At 37.9% G+C, this 27,855-nt stretch overlaps 1 protein-coding gene and 1 long non-coding RNA gene across 18 annotated transcripts; one reads left to right on the forward strand and one right to left on the reverse strand.

Moving 5' to 3' along the window:
- C20H5orf34 (chromosome 20 C5orf34 homolog) lies at positions 1-27,855 on the reverse strand. 16 transcript variants are annotated; one of them, XM_086361642.1, is made up of 13 exons: positions 27,724-27,855; positions 26,426-26,715; positions 26,184-26,273; positions 23,255-23,898; positions 19,779-19,880; positions 14,705-14,828; positions 10,782-10,873; positions 9,823-9,892; positions 9,003-9,173; positions 8,474-8,568; positions 6,841-6,939; positions 3,788-3,828; positions 1-413 (listed from the first exon to the last, which is right to left on the reverse strand). In XM_086361642.1, exons 2-13 carry the CDS (start codon positions 26,618-26,620, stop codon positions 220-222), a joined length of 1,917 nt encoding a protein of 638 aa, XP_086217768.1. In that variant the 5' UTR covers positions 26,621-26,715; positions 27,724-27,855; the 3' UTR covers positions 1-219. The 16 variants fall into 16 exon arrangements, with proteins under 16 accessions (XP_086217768.1, XP_086217776.1, XP_086217777.1 ...); XM_086361650.1 differs by having other exon boundaries at positions 1-1,284; XM_086361651.1 differs by having other exon boundaries at positions 26,426-26,549; positions 27,724-27,854.
- LOC147350303 (uncharacterized) lies at positions 8,470-11,597 on the forward strand. Of its 2 annotated transcripts, none has more exons than XR_015148710.1 (2): positions 8,470-8,589; positions 10,338-11,597. It is a non-coding gene; the product is annotated as an uncharacterized LOC147350303 (long non-coding RNA). The 2 variants fall into 2 exon arrangements; XR_015148711.1 differs by having other exon boundaries at positions 10,417-11,597.

Consider the following 27,855-nt stretch of genomic DNA (forward strand, 5'->3'; position numbering starts at 1 on the left):
TTCAAGTTTCTTAAATGGTTCTTTATTAATTATATACAAATATATACTTTAAAATTTACAAGTTAGATAAAACACCTCCAAAGTTAGATATCATTTCTCATATAATCATTGTACACAAGTCATGTATATATATAATTTCTTGGCCTTCTAGTAATATTCTACCAATCACTTGAAATAATATCCTCAGGGTTTAATAATATATTTTACTAATTCCATTTTTCACCATTTAGAGTTTGATAGAAGATTGTCAATATCCTGAAGGATTTCAGAGGTTTTTTTCAATGCCACCGATACACTCTTTTCATTAACTTCTTTTAGCAAGGTTTCTGAAGATTTTGGTTTACAACGATCCAAAGACTGTTTGTTTTTCTTGTTAGAAGTCTGGTTTAGGACACCACTACTCTCCAATAACACTAAGTTGCTTAGTTAAGGAGCTTTCCCCCTATACAGAAAACCTAGCCTTCATATTAAAATATTATTTTTCTATTGGGAGGAAGATCTCTTGGATTCATAATAGAGTTGGGATGTCAGAATTTATCAAGTCTATCCCTTATATAAATGAAGAAACTAGTTAGAATATAAGAAGGGGAAAGGAAAGGAAAAGTCTATATTTGGATGGAAGTTTGGTGACAGGGAGGAAATGAATTAAAATCTTAGTAACATTTCTTTAAGGGCTTCCAGGTAGCTAAGAATCTGCCTGCAATGCAGGAGACCGAGGTTCGATCCCTGGGTAGGGCAGATCCCCTGAAAGAAATGGCAACCCACTCCAGTATTCTTGCCTGGGAAATCCCATGGACAGAGGAGCCTAGGGGGCTACAGTCCATGGGGTTGCAAGAGTTGAACATGACTTAGTGACTAAACAACAACATTTCTTTAAGTGATGAAGTGATTTGGGAATGAAAGGGAACAAAGTAGGGGTGAGAGGAATATGAACAATCTGTGCAGGGTATTTTTAAATAACTTAAAACATCTAGAATGAAAATAAATGTGTCCGCTATTTCAGACAATGGCATCCTACTCCAGTACTCTTGCCTGGAAAATCCCATGGACAGAGGAGCCTAGTAGGCTGCAGTCCATGGGGTCACGAAGAGTCGGACATGACTGAGCGAATTCCCTTTCACTTTTCACTTTCATGCATTGGAGAAGGAAATGGCAACCCACTCCAGTGTTCTTGCCTGGAGAATCCCAGGGACGGGCGAGCCTGGTGGGCTGCTGTCTGTGGGGTCACACAGAGCCGGACATGACTGAAGTGACTTAGCAGCAGCAGCAGCAGCTATTTCAGAGCTACTTTATTTGAATAGGATTATCGAAAAATAAGAGGATAAAAGAAATTTAGATGAGTGGGATAGGAATGCACAGAACAAAAGGTTTAACAAGAAAAAGAAGTAGGAGTCCAGTCTAAGCTGGTAACAGAGGAAGTTCCTGAACCCACCTCCTCCCACAAACACACTGAATCTACGTTACATACAGAGCAATTCTCACTGTCAGAAATGTAGGAACTACCCAAGTGACTGCTATACACTGAATGAATAAGAAAACATCAGCAATGAAAGAAATGGGTAAGAATGAGACAGGCTTTCACTATAAACCCCACCCTCAGCACAATAGGGGGGAATTCACAATTCCCAGCTTTACTCTGAGGAGTAAAGGGTTTAGACCCAAGATCTAATGCTTTAATTTTTTAAGACTTCCAAGTGTGGGACAGGCCCCTAAAACTCCTAGCTCTGAGCAGACAAACACTCATCTCCCAATCTTTGCCTAAAAGCGGCCTGTCTGCTACTTTAAAAGCTTCTAGGACTTCCCTGGTGGTCCACTGGCCACTCTCCCAACGCAGAGGGCCCGGGCTCCATCCCTAGTTCTACTCAGGGAACTAGATCCCACATGCTGCAACTAAATATCCTACATGCTGCAAAAAAGATCAAAGATCCTGCATGCTGCAACTAAGACCCAAAAATAAAATGAACAAAACTTTAGCTAGACTTATCAAGAAAAAAAGAGAGCTCAAATTAGTGAAAGAGGGGAAATTACAACCAATACCATATAATACAAAGGATCATAATATACTATGAACAATTATAGACCAACATATTGGACAAGTTAAATGGATGGATTCCTAGAAACATACAACCCACCAAGGATGAATCCAGACCAACTGCTAGTAAGGAAATTGAATCAGTAATCAAACACCTCCCGACACAAATGGTTTCACTGGTGAATTCTACTAAATATTTAAACCAATCATTTCCAAAAAATAGAAGAGGAGAAAATACTTCAAAACTGATTTTACGAGGCCAGGATTACCCTGATAACCAGAACCAGATAAAGACACTACAAGAAAAGAAAATTACAGGCCAATATCCCTGATGAACACACATGCAAAAGTCCTCAACAAAATATCAGCAAATTGAATACAATAATATATTAAAATGGTCATATACATGATCAAGCAGGATTTATCCCAGGGATACAGGGATGGTTCAACATATGAAAATATGATACACCACATGAAAAATGAAGGACTGAAGTCATATAATCTCAATAGATGCAGAAAAACACTCAACAAACTGGATATAGAGGCAATATACTTCAACATAATAAAGATCATATATGATTAGCCCACAGCTAATACAGTCAACAGTGAAAAGTATACTACAACAAAAGATCCTCATGATGCAATGAAGATCCCACATGCTGCAACCAAGACCAGATGCAGCCAAATACAGACATTTTTTAAAAAGAAAATAAAAATAAAGTATATATATATATATGTGTGTATATATATGAAAGATATAACTAGTGTTGGTAAGGATGTGGAGAAAAGAGAACCATTGTGTACTTTGGGAGAAATATAAATTGGTACAGCCACTATGGAAAACAGTATGGAAGTTTCCTCAAAAAATTATAGACAGAACTACCATATGATCCAGCAATCCCACTTCTGGGTATATATATCCAAAAGAAATGAAAACAGTCTACTGAAGAGAGATCTGCACTATGTTCATAGTAGTTAAATATGGAAATAACCTATTTTCCATTGTTGGATGAATGGATAAAGATGATTTCCACATATATACACACAATAGAATACTATTCAGCCATGAGAAAGAAGGAAATCCTGCCATTTGCAACAACATGGATGGACCTAGAAGGCATTTTGCTAAGTGAAATAAGTAGAGGAAGACAAATATCAATACTATATGGTGTCACTCATATGTAGAATTTTTTAAAAAAGTCAAACTCATAGAAACAGAATGCAGAGTAGTAGTTGCCAGGGGCTGGGTGGTGGGGAAAGAGGGAGAAGTTAGTAAAAGCATATAAACTTTCAGCTATAAGATGAATAAAGTCTAAGGATCTAATGTATAACATGATGACTGTAGTTGATAATATTGTGCTGTATGACTGAAGTTTGCTGAGAGGGTGGAAATCAGATGTTCTCATCCCTCTTGTCCCCAAGAAAAAGAGAGGTGGAAGATATGTGAAGTGATGCTTGGGTTTATTAACAAGATAGGGTAATCTTTTCACAATGCATATGTGGGTCAGGTCACTGTGAGGTACTATTTAAATACCTTACAGTTTTTTCAATTATACCTCAATGAAGCTGAAATTTTTAAAAAAATAATAGTAAATAAAAATCATACAGATTTTACAAAAGAAAGAAGTCAGAGACAGTTCTCAGTTATAATGTTAGGACATAATAATATAAGTGTGAAAGTGTCCATATGCTAGCTTAAGCCTACAAGGGAAAGAGAGAAATCGTGCAGGACATTACATTATGCTTAAAGGATACAATTAAACTTCTGTATCTTTTCAAGTTCAGAAGCCACAGACCTGTGCCAAAAAAAAAAAAAAGGTTAATGCCAGTTGTCTGATTCTCTTATATCCACAATATTTCAAATAAGCATAGCTATTTTTTTCATAAAGATCAGAATTTTTAACAGAGAAGAACCTAGAAATTAAGAATTCTCTTTATATTGACTTTATTTAGCCACAGATCACCTTGACTCAACTGATAGTCTTTCACGAGTTAGTGGGCTTCCCAGATAGTGCGGTGGTAAAGAATCTGGTTGCCAATGCAGAAGCTGCGGATTCAATCCCTGAGTCATGAAGATCCCCTGGAGGAGGAAATGGCAACCCACTCCAGTATTCTTGCCTGGAAAATTCCATGGACAGAGGAGCCTGGCGGGCTATAGTCCATGGGGTTGCAATGAGTCAGACACAACTGAGGATGCACTCAAGCATGAGTGAGGCAAGTGAATAGAAATCCTCCATCCCAAGGACTTCTGAATTCAGTATCGAGGTTGGAAGGTAATGAGCCTTTCTGGTATAACTCAGTACTGATCTGGCATACCTTCTACTTTCCTCCACAAGGTTTACTCAAACTTTAAAAAACTACTAAAATCTCATCACTGCTATGAAAGAAATGCTCTCTCCTTTGAATTCCTATACCATTATGTTAATTAATCATAAACTTCTTTGTAATGCCTTTTCTTGATCAATTTAACTTTTAAATCTTCACACCTAGATAGTTTCTTTGGAGGAGAAGGGATCTTACACATACAGTAAGACCTCATTTATATGGAACTTTTAGGGAATGGGTGGTCTCTAGAGCTAACTTTTTATACAACTGAATTAGGTGTCCAAACATAACTATTTTCTATTAAATTTCTTCTGGAATAGACTAATCATTTCATTGTTTTCTTAAACGAAGCATACTAAACATTCTTTTCTCTTTGGCTTGAAGGGTTAACATGAACACTGACTCTCACCATGTTCCATAGAAACAGGCACTGGCAACCAGTATTGGGTAGAAGGCTGAATGTGTACAAATCCAGGAGAACCTTTTATGTGTATGTTGCCTTTTCCCTCATCACTAGATGAAACGTGAGCACTGGCACACAACTAGAAAATACTGTAACTGTACTAGCTCTCTGCAAAATTAATGAGGACATTCACGTCTAAAACGTCTCTCTATTCAAGTCACTAGAAAAGTCTTTTCACAGTTCACAAAAGGGTAAAAGACTTGTCTGCTTTACTGACTTTATTATATACAATGGACCTTGTCAGCCTGCACTCTTCCCTTGTACTCCAGCCTATGGATGGAGAATAAGAGAAATATATCATCATTTTAAGTATCTGTAGTAAAGACTTGGATGTGACTTACTCTAAAATCTGCTGACTCTTCATCATTGCAAAACACACACTCCCTCCACCCTTTCACACATGAGAAGCATTTTCTGGGTGTAAGCAACAACACAAACTACCTTTAAGGCTGTTGCTCATACGATAAGCCAATCTCTTATGAGATATCTCCTATTTTTTGACAAGTATCCTTATTAAAAAGTCGAACCAGTAAGCTAATAATAGAAGTTGAGTTGGAAAAAAAATACTGAAATACAATTTAGGTAGTTGTTTATTATGTGACCTCTTCTCTTCCTTCAACCCTTTCACTTTTATAAGAAAACAAGAATCACAGTGCAGACGTCTTAGGCTTTGCGAGGGGAATGGAGCTGTTGCACGCACTGTGTTTCCCTTCCCCACTCCTCAATTTCTTGTCTCCCCTCTGCTCCGCATTGCTTCCACCCATAGCTGCTTTCACCAATCTGTACTTCTCTCAACTGCTCAATTCTCAGTTTGTCTTGACAGCTACCCTCTTCTAAGCTTTCATACAAAAAGGCTAACGTTTTATAAATTTTGACAGCTAAGCAATAATGAAGTAACCAATTTTATAGCCATGCACAATTTCCCTTTCTTCCCAACCATATTTTTTGCTACCTACTGAGGCAACTTTTCTGTTCCTACATAGCTGAAGAGATGGACCAAAGCTGAATCCTTAAGATATCTGGGTATTCAAATAACATCCACTGATTTGATTGTACCTCTTTCTCTAAGTAACTCAGGAAAACGTTATCACCTTAATGTTTATATTTTTCACCACACTACGCTAAGTACCTTACAACTCAAGTTTATTTTTTGGCCACACCACATGGCATGTGGGATCCTCTTCAACCGGGGACTGAGCCCACACACCCTGCAGTGGGAAGCGTGCTGTCTTCCACTACTGGATGGCCAGGCAAGTCCACAACTGACTTAAATTTAAAGCTTCCTAAATTTTTCCTGGTATCCTCCTTTTGTAATGTACCCACAGTGACAGTGACTTTCCCAAGATTCTTTGTTTTTGTCATTTTTTCCCCATATAGGAACTTACAATTCTCTGAAGTCTGAATTCCCCTTATAAGATCTATTCCTATCCATCAAGGTCACACTATACCCAAGAAACAAGTGTCTGCTCCACAAAAACGTCTTACTGTCTCCACAAGCCAAAATATCCTTTTTCATTTCTACACTTGCTTCCGCTCTAAATGTCTTAACTGCTTCAAAGCCCAGTTCCAGTCCTCTGCACACAGAAAGGTAAGCAGGAGGGACTGAAATCTTGCTTTATTTGTTGATTTGTCAATTAATTTGAAGGAGACAATTAATACAATAGAAATTATTTAAAAATCAAGTTTTTCTGAAAGCTTGTTAGTCAACATTTTATTTCCTTTAATATTACTGAAAAAAAAAAAAAACTCTAAAGTTTTCTATAAAGTATCCAGGATGAATTTTTTACACTAAGAGTCACGCATTTTGATATGAAGTTTTCAATGCAGTTTTCTGATCTTTAGATGAAACATGCTATGATGAAATGTAATAAATGAGATATCCTATTAAAGATAAATTATTGTCAAGATTTAAGCTATCAAAAAAAATCATACTGGTTAAATATATTTAAGAGAAAGTTTTCTTGGGGAGAGGATTAGTTGGCTCTTCTACACAGATTAAGTTTAAAATAAATATAAATACCAGCTTTCTTCAGGAACAGAAGATGAAGGATGTATGGGTATTTCTTGCTGACTAATCTGGGTCAGCCTTCTGCACCATGATATTACTGTTGTCACATATCTAGATTGAACACATTAAGAGAGATGTTTGAAAAATGAAAATGTAGAATATTTATAAAAATCTTCAAAAAATTATTAATTTGGGGAAAAAATTCTAAAGTAGGGCTATTTGAAAATTTGTTTTCATTGGTAAAAGAAAAAGGCCAGTTTTTCTCATTCATCAGAAATGATTTACATTCATGATTAATAAAAATGAGATTTAAGAATCAGAACAAAGGTAACACTTAGATTTAATTCAAAGTTCAAATGCCTAAATTCTCCTTTTAGTTTCTAAAGTAAAATGAGTTTCATTAAATTTTATCACAAAAATATCTCTATATACATGACTAAGTGAGTATTTACTTTCTAAAATTTAAACCAGAACACACCTATTAACACACACACACATTCATAATTATATATAACTCACTGGATATACAAAGTAAGTATCAAGTTCAATAAAATGAATGATCTGGAATGACTGGCTGAAATAAACAGTATGCTTGCTAAATACAAATTTGCTTATCTTTTGAGGCAAATTATTCAAACTACCAATAAATGTTGGAGCATTTAAATTAAAATGCAATAAATCCCAACAGGAAAATAAATTAAGAGGTAAAACAGCAGTTGTTTCGTGAGGATCCTCAAGTAAAACTGCTGACATGTCAAGAACATCACAAGAAGAATGATTATTATAACAAATTCCATAAGCCAAAAAGAAAAAGCACACTCATGAAAAAGCTGATTTCAATAATCTTCTCCATTAAAAAAAATTAATTTATTTATCTGCTCTTAGTTTGCAGCATGTGGGTTCTAGTTCCCTGACCAGGTATCAAACCCAGGTCCCCTGCGTTGGAAGCACAGAGCCTTAGCCACTGGCCCACCATGGAACCCCTAATCTTCTCCATTTAAGAATAATCATCAGCTAGTTTATTTCTCTTTATAGAAATATAGGTAAGTTTAGCTATTTGTGGCTGTAAACTTTATTTCAAATCAGTTAGCAGATTAATGGGCTTCCCAGGTGGCACAGAGGTTAAGAATCCACCTGCCAATGCAGGAGATGCAGGAGACATGGGATAGATCCCATCCAGAGTAGGATATAGCAACCCACATCAGTATTCTTGTCTGGAAAATTCCATGGACAGAGGAGTCTGGAGGGTTACAGTCCATGGGGTGGCAAAGGGTCGGACACAACTGAGCATGCACACACTATGGGATTAATTAGTTAATTCGTTAACACGGCTGACCACAGTCCAACCTCCATAGCAAGCCAGTTATAACATATTTATTTTGAAAAATCACTAGAATACAGATGGAAATGATTAAAGCTGATCTGATCTATTTACTTATGCTAGAGGACAATATAATTGTAAATTCTGAAACCTGCTGAAATGACTTCAAGCCACATGGAAAAACTAAAAGTATATATATAATATTTAAATGTTTATATGCTTCCTCTTGGTCTAAAACTAAGTTAAATAATATAAATGCTTCCTCCATCTAAAAGGAAGTTATTTACTAACATGAAGTTATTTTTTTTAATTGTTTTTCAGTACCTTTCATATGGTCTGGGATGTTGAATTTGAATTAACTGATTTTGTCCATCAGGAAAAGTTAACTTACACCAACCTAAGGTGAGACCTCGATTTACCTGAGGAAACAAGCAGGAAAGGTAAGTTTTATTATTCTAGAACTGAAAAACAAAACAAAACCTCCTTCTTACTTAATTTTCAATTAAAATAAGTAGATGAATCACTAAAACTTTATTTTGACTAACTTAAAAGTTATATTTTACAAGGGATATGGATATTATTTAATCACCACTCTTATATAGGTAATTATCAAAAGAACAAAAATACTAATCCTTTTCTCTATAATGAAGTTATCTTTATAAAAATGAGGATTTGTCATACCTTTCTGATTTTTGATGGGAAATCCAATGAGCTTAGTAAAGCCTCTTGACAGATTTTATACTTCAAAAAATAAACTGAGATAGTGTAGAGAACATCATGTTTTCTTTGTACTATTTCCACAGATTAAAAAAAAAACTGATAAAAGAGAGATTTCAGCCTGAAGTATAATTACCTGTCTCTTTTCAATAAAAGAGCCAAAATTCCAATTCAGGGTTAAAGTAATGCCATCTAAAAAGATAGCATGTACTTTGTCATCTGAGTACGCAAGAAATCTTCCCACGCCAGGCACGAACGATTCTCTCAAAAGCAAAGGCAGTACACTGCTGTCATTTATTCCAGGCACCTAAAACCAGAAAATAAAAACAGCAGGAAACAGAGTTATGCACTAACAAGACTGAAATGATAAATGAACTCTGAGGCAACTTCAGATTCTCATTCAGAAGTTGAATATTGCAGAATCCTTAGACATGTTCTGACTTTTCCGGAAGTGGCTATCCAAGAGTCCATTATAAGCAGATTAAGTTCTAGTATCTTTGGAAAGTCACCATTCTGCTAAACTTTATATAGAAAATAGACAAAGAATAGGAACTACAGCAACACAGAGATTTATAATCAAAGTAGTATAAATATAGAAATCAAGGTCTGAGAATCACTTCCTCCAAGTCAACATTTAAAAAAAAAACTTACTTTTACAGTTATGAACATAGAGTAGTGTAATATGTTTTAAAAGAACTGTTTTTACCTACTTCAAATCCAATCAACTCCCCTGCCCTTCCCCCTCTACTAAGAAAGAAGAAACAAAAACAAACTATATACAGTAAAAGCATAATGCAACAGGCATTTTGTAGTGTTTATTAAGTGGATTTTTTAATAAACCAGTACTCATGTGACAAAGAATTTCTCACATGACTTGGATGAAAGTAATTTGAACTTATAAGTATGTACACAAATAACAAAATGATTAAAAATATCTTGCTTTTAAAATAAGATACCATTTTCCAGCAGCATACACGGTAGTTATGGCTTAAAGAGAGCCTCATCTTGGCACAATGCTGAAGAATTCTGTGAACAAGAAAAATACTTAGACATTTGCAAATATTGTCGTTTTCCAATTCTAGCAACCCATTCTCACTGCTATAGAACTTGAGGCAAGTAACTCATTTCCACAAAAATATGTTTGGACCTCTTTTCTTCCTTAAGCCCCTAAAAGGAATCTACTTATTGTTGCTTCTCTTTGTGCTAATCTTACACAGTTAAGGTTATTCCTCTAATTTTTGGCAATGAAAAGAATCCAAATGGAGAGAATTTTCAGAATTTGCTCTTTTTAAGAAGTGACAGACGCACAGCACGTGAAAGGCATGGTATAGACCAAGGGTGGCGGGGATGTGAATCAACTTCCCTGGAAAATCAAATGACCAATTCCGCTCCTTCAAATCTACTTTGGAAGTTGCTTAGACATAAGTCTATAAAAACAATTTAGTTGAACAATCCGCTTTCATCCCTCTAGGCACCACAGACTGACTAATTAATTAAAAAACACATGAGCCAGAGAACCAAATTACAGTTCGTCTTCTGTTCACTCTCAGAAATCAAGATCGCTTCTAGGACAATGAAGAAGTATGACGATTTAGAAGTATCATCACACCGTCAGCTTGATCCCAAGGGACAACAACGACGCCTCCAGCACCCAGAGAAAAGGCACATGTTTTCTACTAGCGGTTGCTCACCACATATGGATATTTCTCCATATTTAACTTCAAAGCCAGAAGTGCTCTTACAATGACATCGTGAACACTTTATTTTATAAATGATGAGACCAGAAAAGCTGACAGATTTTACTAAAGACATTTCCGCTATACCTATCAATTCTTAACCTTATCCTAAGCACTAGAAAATGCATCATGTTTCTCAGACATACAACACCAAATTTAGCTGAACAGGAAGCACTTACCTGGTTGCCTGTTTAATTAGAGAACACACAGAAAACGGACTTCCTGGCCTATCCGGAGGAAGGTTATTTACTGCGTAAGTTTTCTCTTCTCTCTGAAAATTAGTTTAAAATTAAAAAACAAACAAACAAACACCTCAATAATGAAATTTGGCCATTATTACTTAACTATTTTTTTCTTGAAATATTTATCTACATAGTGACAAGGCAAGCAATTATTTTAACTTAATCAAAAACCCATAAAAGGTAAATTTTAAAGGTATTTTATGATGCTTTTCTACTTTCCCAATTTTTTTAAAGTCTAAAATTCCTCCTATCAAAAGTCATCTTATATAAAAAATATAGTCTAATAGCCTATAACTTACTGCTCAATTTAAATCTTGGCTATACTCAAATTAACAAATTAATTTCCCTGTACATTAATAGGAAACCTACTATATAAGTGCCCTTTTCTCTTTAGATATACCCAAAAGACTATTGTATAAGCTTACAGAACTATTTTAATTGAATGACTATACCATTTTGTCATTAAAAATTTTTTTTTATTTATTCGATTGAACCGGGTCTTTGTCACTGCAGGCAGGATCTTTAGTTGCAGCATGAGTGATCTAGTTCCCTGACCAGGGATCAAACTCTGCACTGGGAGCACAGGAGTCTTAGCTACTGGACCACCAGAAACGTTCCCATTTTGTTGTATTTTATTAATGGAAGAACAACTGCTAGCTTGTGTAAGATAATATTATTTACGGGCTCAATTTCTTGAATTAGAAAAAAATGTTTTTTGTTATTCCTCTGAATAAATAAATATCACAACAGCAACAAGTAACATTTATTAAACAGATACTATGTGCTGGGTGCTATGCTATGTAGTTTGCAAAGGATCATCTCATTTACTCCTCAAAAAAAGCATGAGAGATATGAACCTAATGCTGGAGGGCGAAGTAGCAGTAGAGACCTGAACTAAACCACAAGAGAATGTAGCTCATACTTTACTATCAGTGAGAGAAGATGGGCTTTGAAGTCAGAGCTGGATTCATTTCACAGGTGTGCCACTCACTAAACTACAGTGATGGGCAGGTTAGACAAACTTTTGTTAAGCCTCAGTGTCCACAACCTACGAAACAGGAATACTACCTACAATCCAGACTGTTCCAAGAATTAATGAAATAATGCATTTACAAAGCACCGGGACAGAATTTAGTCTACAGTAGGTAGTCAAAAAACAGTCTCCTCATTTATCCTGGTCTATAGACTTGAGTATCTAAGTCTCTACTGGATATCACAAAGACATTTCAGCTTCAACATATCAAAAATGAAATTACCTTCACTTCATAATCTGCATTTTTTCCCCTGCTTCTTGATTTTCATTATAATCTCAATAGTTTTATACTTAATGTTGGTCTGCCCGGCTAGAATGGAGCTCCGTGAAGGCAGGGGCTTTATCTGTTTGCTGACTTCAGTGTGTGCTGTGCTTAGTCGCTCAGCCATGTCTGACTCTTTGTGACCCCCTGGATTGCAGCCCGCCAGGCTCCTTTGTCCGTGGGGATTCTCCAGGCAAGAATACTGGAGTGGGTTTCCACGCCCTCCTCCAAGGGATCTTCCCAACCTCAGCATCTATTAGCCAATTTCATTTAATACTGTCAAGTTGGCCCTCATGAAGGCTGTAAATTGATTGATGAGAGCACCCCTTTCCACACACCCTTGCTGGCAGTAGATATTATCAACCTTTTGACAATTTGATGAGTGAAAAATGTTATATCATTGTTATCTTAATTTGCATTACTTTGATGCAAGTAGTAAAGTTGAACATGTTTTCAAATACTATGGGTTACACAGCACAACCATTCTTATTCTTTACTCATCCTCTATTAGGTTTTTTTTTGGTCTTACACTTAGCCTTTTAATCCATCTGGAATTTATTTTGGAGTGTGTGTTCAAGTAAGGAACAAACAATTTTACTCCAAAAGGAAAGCCAGCTGTTTCTAGATCTTTTCACTCAAGTAGACGGAGAAGAGTGAATGTGTTGTACACAGGGGTCTGAGATGTGAACCCAAAGCAGTCCACATAAAGGCACAACTTGTCTGGAAGTTCTGTTTTACCCCCAGGACACATGCTGCTATTCCATGATATATTTGCTTCATTATAAAAATTATCAGCCCCTCCCTATGATCAGATCAGATCAGTCGCTCAGTCGTGTCCGACCCTTTGTGACCCCATGAATCGCAGCACGCCAGGCCTCCCTGTCCATCACTAACTCCCGGAGTTCACTCAGACTCACGTCCATCGAGTCAGTGATGCCATCCAGCCATCTCATCCTCTGTCGTCCCCTTCTCCTCCTGCCCCCAATCCCTCCCAGCATCAGAGTCTTTTCCAATGAGTCAACTCTTTGCATGAGGTGGCCAAAGTACTGGAGTTTCAGCTTTAGCATCATTCCTTCCAATGATTCCTCCCTATGATACCTCTGAGTAAAATTGAAGCTCCAGGAAGATATTCTGTATTTATCTTGTAGTTTTTTGAACTCTGATAGATGAAGTCAGAAGGTAGATATTTATGCGTACACTCTATGTGCCCGTTGATTATCTCATGCACTATATGTGCGCATACACAAACACACGTACTGCTGGTTATGCTTTCATCTCATCTGCCCATGTGCCTACTGACTGACTACTAGACTGTGGACTCTTGAAGACAGGAGCTCTTTGTCTCCACCCAGTGCTTAGAAGTATCCTTCAAAAATTCAATTAGTATTTACTGAATAAATACTTTCCTATAAATAGACTTCAGGAGGGAATCTGCTCTAATATACAGTAAAATATTTATGAGTGAAATGATTTGAGGTATTTACTTAAAAATAAACAGGGAGTAGAAGGGGCAGCGGGAAGTACAGATGGAGCATGCTGGGTAATGGGTCATGAAGGTCAGTTACACTTGTCTTTCTACTTTTGTATATATTTGAAATTTTCCCTAGTTAAAAAAAAAGAAAAAAAATCTGCTTAAGTTTTAATTCTTCTCCATAGCAATCTAACCACTCAAATACTCCACTCTGTAAGAGACAGAAAACATATTATATTCCATCCTGAAAAGCAAAGCTGTGAGATACTATGGTGATCCTTATAAAAGGGTGGATTTCAAGTGTCAGACTGGGAACAAGTAAATTTAATTAACAAAATTTCCACATGATGATATTTTGGCCTGATATATTAAATGTATCATGTTGTGTTTTAGTGTTTTCAATGACAGAATAATTCTGTTCAACTTTCTAATTGTTCATAAAGATTTAAGAGTTAAGAAGTGTTTTAAATACCTGTGGTGGGGGGAAAAAAGAATGTGCTTCTTAATGTGCAAATATTAATTCAAAGAAGTATCTGTCCATCTGTCCTAAGTTGTGTTCAACTCTTTGCAACCCCATGGACTGCAGCCCACCAGGCTCTTCTATCCATGGGATTCTCCAGGCAACAATAATGGAGTGGGTTACCATTTCCTTCTCCAGGAGATCTTCCTGACCCAGGGATCGAACCTGTGTCTCTTACGTCTCCTGCACTGGCAGATGGGTTCTTTACCACTAGCGGCATCTGGGGAGCCCTCAAAGAAATGTACTGATTCAAATATCACTCGTTTCAGTGTTTCCATTTGATGAGGTCTATGGCAAAAGAATTACTGGTAGTAAAATTATATTAATTCTCTAGACTAAGAAGTAGTAGCAAGAAATGCTATAAAAGATCACAGTTCCCATATACATATTCAGCATTATTTGGAAACAGCTATCTATCAAAAATCTTCTTGGACCTCCCTGGTGGTCCAGTGATTAAGACCCCTTGTTTCCACTGCAGGGGGCATAGGTTCAATCCCTGTTTGGGGAAGTTTCCCATGCACACACTGTGGCCAAAAAGAGAAAAAAAATCTTCTTGATCTTATTGACAACATACCTCTTCTGATTCTTCTCGAATGGAATAATATGTAAAATAGTTCCCCAAATAAGCTCCTTCTGATTTGAAAACAGATCCATCTCCAGGATAAATCTCTATTGAGTTCATATGTTTATGGGTAAGTCTAGGGAAAAGAAATAATCATTAAAAATTTTTTTTCTTATTGAGATTAAAACATACATGAAGGCAATTTATAGAAGTCAGGCATCTTATCATCCTGGTATTCCACGGACAGTCATGGTGGCTGGCACAGTAAAGTCACCAAAGCAATGCCTACTGCATAGGAGTTAAATATGACAACTCTAGAACCTAAAAATAATATTATTCTGTAATAATGAAACTAGTAGAATCAATACCTGATGAATCAGATTAGCTATATGTAAATGGAGCCACCCTAAAAGAAGGTGACTGACTGTACCTGGAGCAGCCAGGTACAATAAAGGTATTGGGTATATAATGTATAAAAACTCAAGCCAAGTCAATTTATTGAAACATGTATAAAGAATATATTATCAGAAGTGGGTGGATTTAGGTCCCATTTGTTTATTTTTATTTCCATTACGCTAGAAGGTGGATCCAAAAAGATATTGCTGTGATTTACATCAAGAGTGTTCTGCCTATATTTTCCTCTAGGAGTTTTATAGTATATGGTCTTACATTTAGGTCTCTCAATCCATTTTGAGTTATTTTGTATACGGTGTTAGAGAATGTTCTAAGTTCATTCTTTTACATGTTTTCTAGCACCACTTCTTGAAGAAGTGTCTCTTCCATTGCATAGTCTTGCCTTCTTTGTCATAGATTAATTCACCATAGATGCTTAAGTTCATTTCTGGGCTTTCTATGTATTCTAGTGATCTATGTATCTGTTTTTGTCGGTACCATACTGCTTTGATTATTGTAGCTTTGTGGTATAGTCTGAAGTCAGGAAGCCTGATTCCTCCAGTTCTGTTTTTCTTTCTCAAGATTGTTTTGGCTATTTGGTGTCTTTTGTATTTCCATACAAATTTTAAAATTATTTGTTCTAGTTGTGAAAAATGCCACTGTTAATTTGATAGGGATTACACTGAATCTGTAGATTGTCTTGGGTAGTACAGACATTTTAACAATGTTGATTTTTTAAATTCAAGAACATGTTTGTGTCATCTTCAAATTCTTTCATTCAGTGTCTTATAGTTTTCAGAGCACAGGTCTTCTGTCTCCTTCAGTTCAGTTCAGTCACTCAGTTGTGTCCGACTCTTTGAGACCCCCATGAATCACAGCACGCCAGGCCTCCCTGTCCATCACCAACTCCCAGAGTTCACCCAAACTGATGTCCATCAAGTCGGTGATGCCATCCAGCCATCTCATCCTCTGTCGTCCCCTTCTCCTTCTGTCCCCAATTCCTCCCTGTTGGGAACTGGCGTGAGGCACTCTGCCCATGACAAAGGTCATGAGGAAGGAGGCTCGACATACGCAAAGGCGGGATCGAGCCTCAGGAGTCCCCCTGGAAATCCTCGAGCATCTACCCCCATAACCAGAGCCTGCCTACTTTACTACTTTGTGCTCTCACCAACACCTCTGACTTTACGGGGGGCTGTCCCCCACCACCTCTTTCAGAGAAGGAGTTAACTTACAGCTCCAGTTAATAATAATTCCTGGGCGTGATAAGAGTGTTTTAACCTACAAACTCCTCTGAAGGTTCTCTAGCCTGCCTGACAGGCTTGTCCGGCCACATGTGATTGCTCACAGCCTCCCAACTGTGAGAGGCACGAGATGCTTTAAACCTTCTAAAAACAGGTTCCTTAGAAAAGTTAGAAAACTATTAGTATAAGTATAGTGGGCTGATTAGAAATTGTATTAGTGAAGGGTTTTTCATTTGTTGAGCCAATGTTTGTTGCTAAGTCTCCACATCCCCTGCCCTTACACACATTAATGAATATATAGAAGAAATAAGTATTAACCTTTGATATTAATCACATTAGACCTTAGGCTAAGTAAATTCTTTCCTTAACTAAAACCCACTACACCCTTACCCTATAGGAATGTAACTTTATTTGGGTGGTGTCTGTTTTAAGAATAATCACCCCTGGAGAAATAAGTGTCCTGGTTGACTGACCGCTGTCACAAGGAGAGGGTCATAAATTGTCAGCAGGCCCCCTGGCCAGAAGATGATGTAACACCCCTAAGACCTCTGTATACATTTGTATGACGCACCTGACTTTGATAAAAGTCAGGACTGCTGACCCCATGTGACTTTTGCATAACATCTCAGTGTATAAAAGTAGACCATGGAAAATAAAGAATTGGGATCAGTTTCTCGAAATACTGGTCTCCCCATGTCGCTCTCTCTCTCACTCTGGCTGAGTCTCCATCTGGAGCGCGGAACCCGCCATGCTTACTAATTATGCCTCGGCTTCTAAGATCCGACCGGGGAGGCCTCAGTGTCTCCTCTCCTTCGGGAGAACGGAAGGACACCTGCGGCCTACGTAAGTGGTGCAAACTTCTTGTCTTGAAGTTTTATTGGTCTCCCGCGTAAACCAAGCTACTCAGCCTCTTTTCTCCACTGAATTTTCCTGCTGAGCTATCCTCATTCTATTACTCTTTACATCTCTAATTAATATCTAATTGAAGCTATTGTATCCTGATCCTCACCGACGCCATCCCCACTTCAAATACCCTGGATCAGCCGGGGCTGGACCCCGGCACCTCCCAGCATTAGGGTCTTTTCCAACAAGTCAACTCTTAGCATGAAGTGGAGTTTCAGCCTCAGCATCAGGCCTTCCAACGAACACCCAGTACTAATCTCCTTCATAATGGACTGGTTGGATCTCCTTGCAGTCCAAGGGACTCTCAAGAGTCTTCTCAAACACCACAGTTCAAAAGCATCAATTCTTCGGCGCTCAGCTTTCTTCACAGTCCAACTCTCACATCCATACATGACCACTGGAAAAACCATAGCCTTGACTAGATGGACCTTTGTTGGCAAAGTAATGTCTCTGCTTTTGAATATGCTATCTAGGTTGGTCATAACTTTCCTTCCAAGGAGTAAGTGTCTTTTAATTTCATGGCTGCAATCACCATCTGCAGTGATTTTGGAGCCCCCAAAATAAAGTCTGACACTGTTTCTACTGTTTCCCCATCTATTTCCCATAAAGTGATGGGACTTAGGTAGGTTTATTCCTAGGTTTATTCTTTTTGATGTGATGATAAATGGGATTGTTTCCTTAACTTTTCTAAATGAAATTTCTCTAAACCTAATTAAACACAAAAGGTTTGCAGAGCAAAGGAAATCATAACCAAAATGAAAAGACAACCTATGGACTGGGAGAAAATATTTGAAAATGATGCTACTGACAAGAGATTAATCTCCAAAATATACTAACAGTTCATGCAGCTCAATACCAAAAAAATAAATAACCCAATCAAAAATGGGCAGATCTAAGTAGACATTTCTCCAAAGAAGACATACAGATGGCCAAGAGGCACATGAGAAAATGCTCAAGATTGCTAATTATTAAAGAAATGCAAAACTATAATGAGATATTACCTCACAGCAGTCAGAATGGTCATTATTTAAAAAATGACCACAAATAACAAATGTTGGCAAGGATGTGGAGCAAAGGAACCCTTATACAATGTTGGTGGAAATGTAAATTGGTACAGCCATTATGCAGAACTGTGCAGTGATTCCTTCAAAAACTAAAAGTAGAGTTACCATATGATACAACAATCCCACTCCTGGGCACGTGTCCCAGGAAAAAAGATAAACACACCCCAATGTTCCATGCAACACTATTACAATAGCCAAAACATGGAAGCAACCTAAAAGTCCATCTACAGATGAATGGATAAAGATGCGATCTACCTGTCTATGTATATACAATGGAATGTTCTTGGAGAAGGCAATGGCCACCCACTCCAGTACTCTTGCCTGGAAAATCCCACGGACGGAGGAGCCTGTAGGCTGCAGTCCATGGGGTCACTCAGTCATAAAACAGAATGAAATACTGCCATGTGCAGCAACATGGATGGACCTAGAGAGTACCATACTAAGTGACATAAGTCAGACAGAGAAAGCAAATGCCATAGTTTTTTCACCTGTATGTGAAATCTGAAAAAGAAAAAAAGATAAAAAGGGACTTATTTATGAAACAGAAATAGACATAGACACAGACATAGAAATAGACACAGACATAGAAAACAAATTTATGGTTACCAAAGGGGAAAGAATCAAGGGGGTGGATAAATTAGGAGTTTAGGACTAATAGATTCAAACTACTATAATAAAATAGATAACCAACAGGGACCTATTGTATAGCACAGGGAACTACACCGGATATTTTATAATAAACTATAAGGGAAAAGAATCTGAAAAAGAAAAAATATATACATACTAAAGTATACTGAATCACTTTATAGTACACCTGAAACTAACGTAACATTGTAAACCAACTGTACTTCAATAAAATTATTTTAATAAACTTTTTTAAAAAAAAAAAAGAGAGAGAAGGGGGTGGGTTTTCATGCAGGAAAAGGAGAACCCAAAAGAAAAAAACTTCACAAATTTCTTCTAGCATTATTTACAGAAGTGAAACTCTGAATCTAGCCAACACTAAGTACTCCAGTCACTAGAGGTATACTTTGTGGTAGAATAGGGATAATTCTATAGAATAGTTTAGATACGGAGGAGATGGTCAGTGAATATTTGCTGCATGAATGATGTCCAAAATCTATCCTGGGCTAGTGAACTTCTTCCCTAATTCCATGCTCAACAGGCAACCCTCTGATATGTCTAAGATGACAAGGTCCCCTTTTCTTAGAAGGGGTATCCTAAATAACTAGCAAAACATTTCATTCTCAAGCAAAACGAATCCCTCACTGGCTTTGGTGTTGTCACAAAAATCTTGTGATTGTGGTTTATGTGAGTCAGTCACAAAGCCCCTAGGTGCACTATGAGACCTGAAAAACACAGGGCCAACACAGGACAACGGTGGTCCTGGCAAAACTGTATCCTCCTGGGGGAATCCACCTCTGAAGCCAGTTCTACCCTCTGTGATATCGCTAAATAGTTCCAAATGTAACAGAAGAGCCTTACCTATAGGTGACACCCTTGTACCAGACCACTTTGACTAGTTCATGGTAGGAATATTCCTCTTCACCAAACTGTTTCTGTGAAAGTGAATCAGAAAAGTTCCACCTGTGAAGGACAAAAATCCAAACTATTAACTCTGGCTGCTTGATAGAATTACCTTTAGAATTCAACAAAACAGTGCTGCTGTAGTAAGACTTATTTCTTGCTTATATTAGATTAAAAAAAAAGTAAAAATACAAAAGTACATTAATAAAATTTAAAACTACAGTTGACCCTTGAATAACATGGGGGTGGGGGCACTGATGCCAGTTGTAGGGAAAGAGCAAATTAGCCAAGATGGCGTGGTCAGGCTCTCTTGCCCCATGGCCTCTTGCTCTTGTGCCGTTGTGTAAATAAATAATGATTATGTAACAGCTGAGATCATTTATAATGCTGCGCATCAGGAGGTACTTGCTTGGTCACGGGTTACTCTGTGCCGTATGCCTGTGTGAGCTCCACCATGAAAGCCCTGGCTTCTGCTGAATCAGGGTTACACTGGAGTGGCATCATGGTCATGTTATATTAGGTTATGTTATGCCTGTGTTATGGCTACACTACGGTTATGTTATGGCTGCTACTCCGGCCGCTGCATCAGCCAGGAGAGACGCTGTGTTAAGCCAGCCAGGAAAGAATAACGTGTCTGCAGTTCGTTCCTACAGCTCCTCAAGTCTTCTTCCAGCCTCTTAGCTCACGCCTTGCCTACCCTGGGTTCAGCAAACAGTGTGAACAGCAAGATCCTGTGCTGTGAACAGGATCAGCAATACACCAGTGCAGTAGGAAACCAAGTACTATTGTCTCTGTTTCAAAAACAAAGGAGCTGATAAATGACTCACCCACAGGCAGGAAAAGCTGAAACACTTTGGCTAAAATCAGGACTCAAACCCTAGTTCTGCTGATTCCACAAACTGTGATCTCTAGTCAAACACAAACTCTCTCCCACATTTAGTAACTTAAAGATGTAAAAAATAAAAATGCAGGTACTATATTTATTGAAAAAATCTGCATGTAAGTGGACTCACATAGTTCAAATCTGTGTTGTCCAAGAGTCAACTGTAATCTTATTTTTCCACATATTTTCTTAGTATTTTTAATAATCTCATTGTTGAATCTCAGCATAAATATATGTTAAGTTTTACTGACCTTAAAAATTTAGGATTCAAACAGTAAATATTTACTGAAATACTTATGGTGGGCCAGATACTGTGCTACACACACTGTGGATATTACACTCAAGAAAGCAGACATGGGCCCTGCCCTCAGTGGAGAATTTTATCTAGCTCAGATATTAAACAGAAGATACTGAACATAAAGAAAGGAGAACTACTGGATGCTGTGGATTGTATGGGCTTCCCTGATGGCTCAGCGGTAAAGAATCTACCTACAATGCAAGAGACCCAGGAGATGTGGGTTTGATCCCTGGGTTGGGAAGATCCTCTGAAGGAGGAAATGGCAACCCACTCCAGCATTCTCACCTGGGAAATCCCACGGACAAAGGAGCCTGGTGGGCTATCCACCAAATGGTCACAAGAGTCAGACACAACTGAGCACACACACGCACTTCAGGCTTCTCTGGTGGCTCAGTGGTAAAGAATCTGCCTGCTACACAGGAGATGTGGGTTCAGTCCCTGGGTCAGGAAGATCCCCTGGAGAAGGAAATGGAAACCCACTCCAGTATTCCTGTCTGGGAAATCCCATGGACAGAGGAGCCTGGCGGGCTACAATCCATGGGGTCACAAGAGTCAGACACAACCTAGCAACTAAACCACCACCATGTACTGTATACAGTCTAGTCCTATCTAAGAAATAAGGCTTATGCTAAGACCTGGAAATGAGCATAGTTAGTGAGCTTAGAGAGAGAAAGGGAGTGTTCCAGGCACAGGAAAGAACAGGTGGTAAAAGAAAGTGGTAAAAGAAAGCTTGGGCAAGCACTTGAGGGATGGCGAGAAGTTCAGTTTAGGGATTTCCCCGGTGGTTCAGTGGCTAGGACATCATGCTGCCAATTCAGGGACCTGGGTTCGATCCCTGGTAAGGGAACTAGATCCCATATGCTGCAACTAAAAAGATTCAGCAAGCCACAACTAAGACCCAGCACAGCCAAACATACACACACATTAAAGTCCAGTTTAGTATAGAGAGAGCAAGGGCAAGAGGGGTGAGGATTACAGATCCAGGAATGGACCAGATAATGGAAGGCCTGTTAAGTCCTGTTTAAGGATAATCAAGTTATTGAGAAATTATTCATTTAGAAGCGTTAATCTCTTTTCATGTATACTAACAATACTGGAATTCCCAATTCTAACTAGATAATCATGACAAGCCTAAAAATAAGTCCTGCATTTTGTTTTGCAGTAACAAATAAGTACTCAGAAAAGGACCTGAGATCATATCCCAATTCTACAAGCACCAGCTGTGAGACTTTGGTCGGGTTAACATTTCCATGTCTCAAGTTCCTCTACAGTGTGGGGGGTGATAATAGTACTTACCTCAAGGGTTGACTATGAGGATGAAACAGCTAAAGTATGACTGCAGGTCACACAAAGTAGTGGTTTGTGCTAGCTATTATTATTATTATTACTATACTACTTATACAGAGTTCATGTTAAAAATCTGTAACCATTAGGTTATTCATCTCTTAGTGATGGTAAAAGGTTTGTACCTAGCCATCCAGAAGTCTCTCCATGTTTATCCCTTTTGAAATGGACATATTCATGTATGCTGCACACGTGCTAAGTCACGTCAGTGTGTCTGACTCTGTGTAACCCTATGGACCATAGCCTGCCAGGCTCCTCTGTCCATAGGATTCTCCAGGCAAGTATACTGGAGTAGGCTGCCATGCTCTCCTCCAGGGGATCTCCCCGACCCAGGGATTGAACCCACATCTCTTATGTCACCTTCACTGGTGGGCAGGGTTTTTACCACTAGTGCCACCCAGGAAACCCAGACATATTTATACTGAGTTAAGCAAAGACAAGGGTATTCTCTGAGGCTATATATGAACATGGATCATGGACACAAGGATCATGATCACAAACTTGTCAGGTCCATGCTCTGGCAACAGAAGTAACAGGGCCCACTGAGCAGCAGCTGACATGTCTTAGAGCTGGTTCCCACAGAATTCTGTGCCATCACTTACTGCATTTTATCAAAATTTTCGGTGACAGGGATCCCTACTAGACTCTAAGCTCCTAGAGAGCACAGACTCTGTCTTAGTCATCTCTACAGTCTCCGTGCTTAACAAAGTACCTAGTGTAGTATATAAAGGAAGAAATATAAGTAACACATTAGCTAGGGACATTATTTCCTATCTGTTACAAGCAAAGTTTAAGATCAACTGAACTTTCCTTATGCATGGTATCAGATGATTCAGAGAGATAAATGATCCCTAGGTGAGGTCTGGTTTTGACAAAAGTGTTAGGACAAATAAGTCCTTCTTCCATTACCTGTGCAAGTGTGGGGCAGGACAGCTCAGTAACAGGGCCCTGGGAAGAACAGAAACTTCTTTTCCTCGTTCCTCAGAAACATCAGAAGTTAACATTCTCTTCTGGGTGATATCTGCATCAATTCCAGACATACTGCTGATTTTATCATGAAAATGAAGTGCTAAAGACAAAGGGTATTTCCATTCCTCCGGACAGGAGGCCACAGACCAGCACTGCTTTACCCATGTGTATATACATGTGTCTTTCGTACGAGGTGAAGACAGCACCTCCCTCCCTTTGGCTCCATTCACACAACTCTTCTCTGAAGGTTCTTCGGATTTCATGATCTGATGATAAAGTTCATTTTCTTTATTCTTCAGTCTCTGTCCTGATAAACTTCCATGTGTACAGATTTTTCCAGCTTTTTCAACCTGTTTGTCCTTTTTGCCTTTATTATTTTTTTCGGACACTTCTATAGATGAGTCTGGCTTCTGGCTTACTTTACACAAAAAATGTACTGTAAATTCATGCTGAGATTTGGTCAGGCAAAGGTACGCATGACCATCTAAAGATGATATCCTCACAGTGCCACTCTGCATATACGTCATGCCATCACCAGTGTCAAGACTGGGCCATCTCACTTCTGAGACATCAATCAAGATACGCTGAGACGAGAGGAAAAAAAGGAATGCTATTTTTTGTTAACAGTACACGTTTTCCATCATTTGATACTTAACATATTATGGAAGAAAGCTCTTAAAAGTTTTGTCCTTTACCATTTAGAAAGAATGAAAAATGTCAGTCTATATATGGTTTTCCAGAGAACATTTGATATTATTATCTGTCTCAGAAAAGTAGAGACAAAACACACACACACACTGACAAACAGGACAGAAAAGAGAAAGAAAAATCATCTTGATTATTTTTAATGGCAAATATATTCTGATTTAAAGTGTACAATGCATCAGAGATAAACAGATTTGCAGCCCTTCCCCAAAAGTCTATTCTGAAAAAAGAATATAAATGAGAGAAGACCAGCACAACTGTATGAAAAAGCAACCATACCATAAATTGAGAGAATACAGAAACAGACTCAACCATATCATAAAATGTTACATATGGTAACCTAAGGTTTTCAGAACAAGGAGGTAAAGGGAGAATTAAGTATCTAACAAATGGTACTGAAATTATTCAATAGCATTGGGAAATGCTATCTCAAAGGATTATCACATGGACTAAATAGGATAACATGTATTAAGGTAGTTGTCCTACAGAGGTACATCACACACTAAAATAAATTCCAGGTGCCTTAAAAGGTAACATTAAAAAAAAAAAATCAAATTGCTCAAAGGTAAACTGTTCTGAACCAACAGCAAACAGATTTGTAATAGGTAACAGAGCCTGCTGCATCTTTTCATATAAGATAAGAACAGTGAATGTAATATAATGGTCTTTTAACCAGTTAAGCTTGCCAAATCACATATTTCATCTTCCATTTATAAAAAAACCTTAAAACTTACAAAAGCCTTGTAAATTTACAATGCTGTCTGTGTGTACAGATGTTAGTGTGCTAAAATTAAGGGTAGTAGTCACGTCATTTGCAGCAACATGGATGTAACTAGAGATAGTCATACTAAGTGAAGTGAGCCAGACACAGAAAGATAAACACCATATGATAGCACTTACATGTGGAATCTAAACTGTGGTGCAAGTGAACCTATTTACAAAACAGAAACAGACTCACAAACACAGAGATCAGACTTGGTGAGGGAGTCGGGGAGGGATGGACTGGGAATTTGAGGTTGGTAGATGCAAACTATTACATTAGAATGGATAAACAATGGATACTGCATAGCACAGGGAACCACAGCCAATCTGCTGAGATAAACCATAATGGAGTAGAATATTTTTAAAAAAATGTATATATATGTAAACTGAGTTATTTTGCTGTACAGCAGAGACAGCAAAGACTAACACAATATTGTAAATCAACTATACTTCAATTAAAAGAAATACAAAAAAAGTAAGGCCAGTATTCATTGATGGCAAAGGTGCTTTATAAGGATGATCAGTTAAGACAATTGTTTTCTAGAATCAGACTATCTAATGCAGCATCAGCAGCAAGCTATATAGTTTCAGTGAATTGCTACTCAAAAGATACAGTGGAAAAATGGCCCTGTAAACAAAGTTACTGGCTTATAATTTTTGACTCCTTTGCCATGAGACAATGTAATAGAAAATTACTCAGCAGGCAGGCAAGCATCATGTCTACAGCAGAAAGTGGTTAAGAGCCACAGTCTTCAAAGTCAGATACACTGGGTTCAGATCCTGACTTTGCCATTTAGAAAAACTGCATGGACAAATTAGGTAAACAGTCTGAGATTTAGTTCTCTCATCTGTAAAAAGGGGCTGGTAGTAGTCAATATACCTGTTCTGATTGTTTGAACATCCATTTTGATTAGCAGATACCCATGCCATACTGAAGCTATTAAAATTTTTCTATATCATTCCTAGAACTTGGCTCATAATAACCCCTCAAGAAATGATGGTTATTATTACTCCTAAAAGTTGAAAATAGAATAAAACGTGTATACCTATAAGTAATTACACATTTCTCCTACACATTAACTACACATAAGCTACTGAAAATGGCCACATAATTTCTTAATTTTGATACCTTTGAGAATCAGGAAATCACCAATCTATAAAGTTCTGAGTATAATCCTTTGATACAAAAAAGATAAAAAGGAAAAAAGGCACAGAGATACACTATGTAACTTCTGTGTCTCAAGGGACAAAATATCAGTTGAAAATATCAGTCTGTTGAAATGTACAGGCCTAGGCATTGCACAGCAACATGTCCATGCTCAGGGACATGAAGGAAAAACCTAAATATTAAACTACCTGTTTGCAATTACTTGTCCTCGAATATTTGTTTAAAAAATATTACCGTTTTCATTTCAGAAGGTATGATGCTTTCAGATAAAAAAGGACAGGTAGCAAAAGAGTTACGAAAATCGAGGGCTCGTTGTAACTGCTCCTACAAAAAAAAACACCAAGTGATTTTTAAAAATGATTTGAAAATCCATTTAGAATGACAGTAATCCAGAATACTAGCCACTTTCTATATTCTGGACACCTCAACAATATTTTAGTATGAAAAAGAGTAGTTTTTGTGTCATCTTTACTTACTCGGTAAGCGCTAATAACAAAGTGTGTCCTTTGGCGAATTCTTTCTGGCTGTTGTAAAGGATGTGCTGAAACAGGAGGTGCCTTTTCAAATAAAAATTCAGAGCCACAGGGAGAAAGCTGCAATCTGGAACCATCAATATATTGCACTTGCACTGAATCATCTTCATAAAGTACCATTTGCACTTCAGCCGCCATTACTGTGACTGTGGATAAAATGTCTTTCCAAGGCAAAAGGCTGAAGGAAATAGCAAATACAGTAGCACCAACAGTTCTCTTCACGTACAAAAGTTCTATCAAAATAAATGGATGAACATAAGCACAACACACTGCCACTGAGCTTACTTTTTTGGATGAAAAGTGATGATCTTACCCTGACCTGACCTGAATGCCTTGATTAATCCCGAGGGCTTTACCTCAGTAGTGTGGGGAGATAATTGGGAGGGGGAAGACAGCCCACCAAGTTATAACTGCCCTTATTTTAGTAGCTTTACTTCTGAAGTTTAACTTCTGAAAATTGGATGCTCAGGATCTCACTTCAAATAACAATCAAATTCCATCTTTGCAAAAATAATACAGCAAATCAGAGGCTTCCCTGGTGTTCCAGTGGCTAAGACTCCATGTTCTCAATGCAGGGGTCCCGGGTTTGATCCCTGGTCAGGAAACCAGATCCCACATGCTGCAAATAAGACTTGTGGCAGTCAAATAAATAAATAAATATTTTTAAAAAAGAAAAAGAAAAATGTAGCAAACCATTTGTAGTACATGTAAAAGGCAGGCCAAAAGTAACTATTTGGCCCACTTGAAAATAACACCTGGATTCCTGCCACTAACCTGGCATTATGGAAGTAGCTCCATGTCACAACTCAGAAAGCTAACTAATCACCTAGTGAATTAGTTCATCTTATTCACTGAATTCAATTTCCTCTTCTTTACCTCTAAAATGTCTCTGTATTTTCACCTATGCTTTCCACATAGGTGTGATGGAAGGGGAATGAAAGAGTTGGGTTCCATTCACACTCTACCAGTTCCTAGCTATAAACTTCAGGTTGGTTGTTTCCTTATTTGTAAAATGGGGGTAGCAACAGGATTGCTGTGAGGATTAAATGAGACAACATATGTAACAGTGCCAGTAGTGGGAATGCTGCTTTGCAGGAGATCAATAAATTTTATAATTCTTTCTAAAACTAACTGCATCCCCTACTAGGACATTATCTCCATCTGTTACCCAGGTGATCGAGTTTCACCTGACCAAAAAAAAAAATAGTAACTTTTCACAGATACCACTTTCCCCAGCTTACCTCTATTTCCTACCAGTAAACTTCTCAGGTGTAGTATTCACTCAGGGTCAACTTGCTTTTGTCTTTTTTTTGGCCGAGCTTCGAGGCATGCAAGATCTCAGTTCACTGACGAGGGATCCAACCTAAGCCCCC

Source organism: Bos grunniens, chromosome 20, assembly GCF_055505025.1.
Source record: "Bos grunniens cultivar Pamir isolate PY7600 chromosome 20, Bosgru_T2T1.0, whole genome shotgun sequence".
NCBI lineage: Eukaryota > Metazoa > Chordata > Mammalia > Artiodactyla > Bovidae > Bos > Bos grunniens.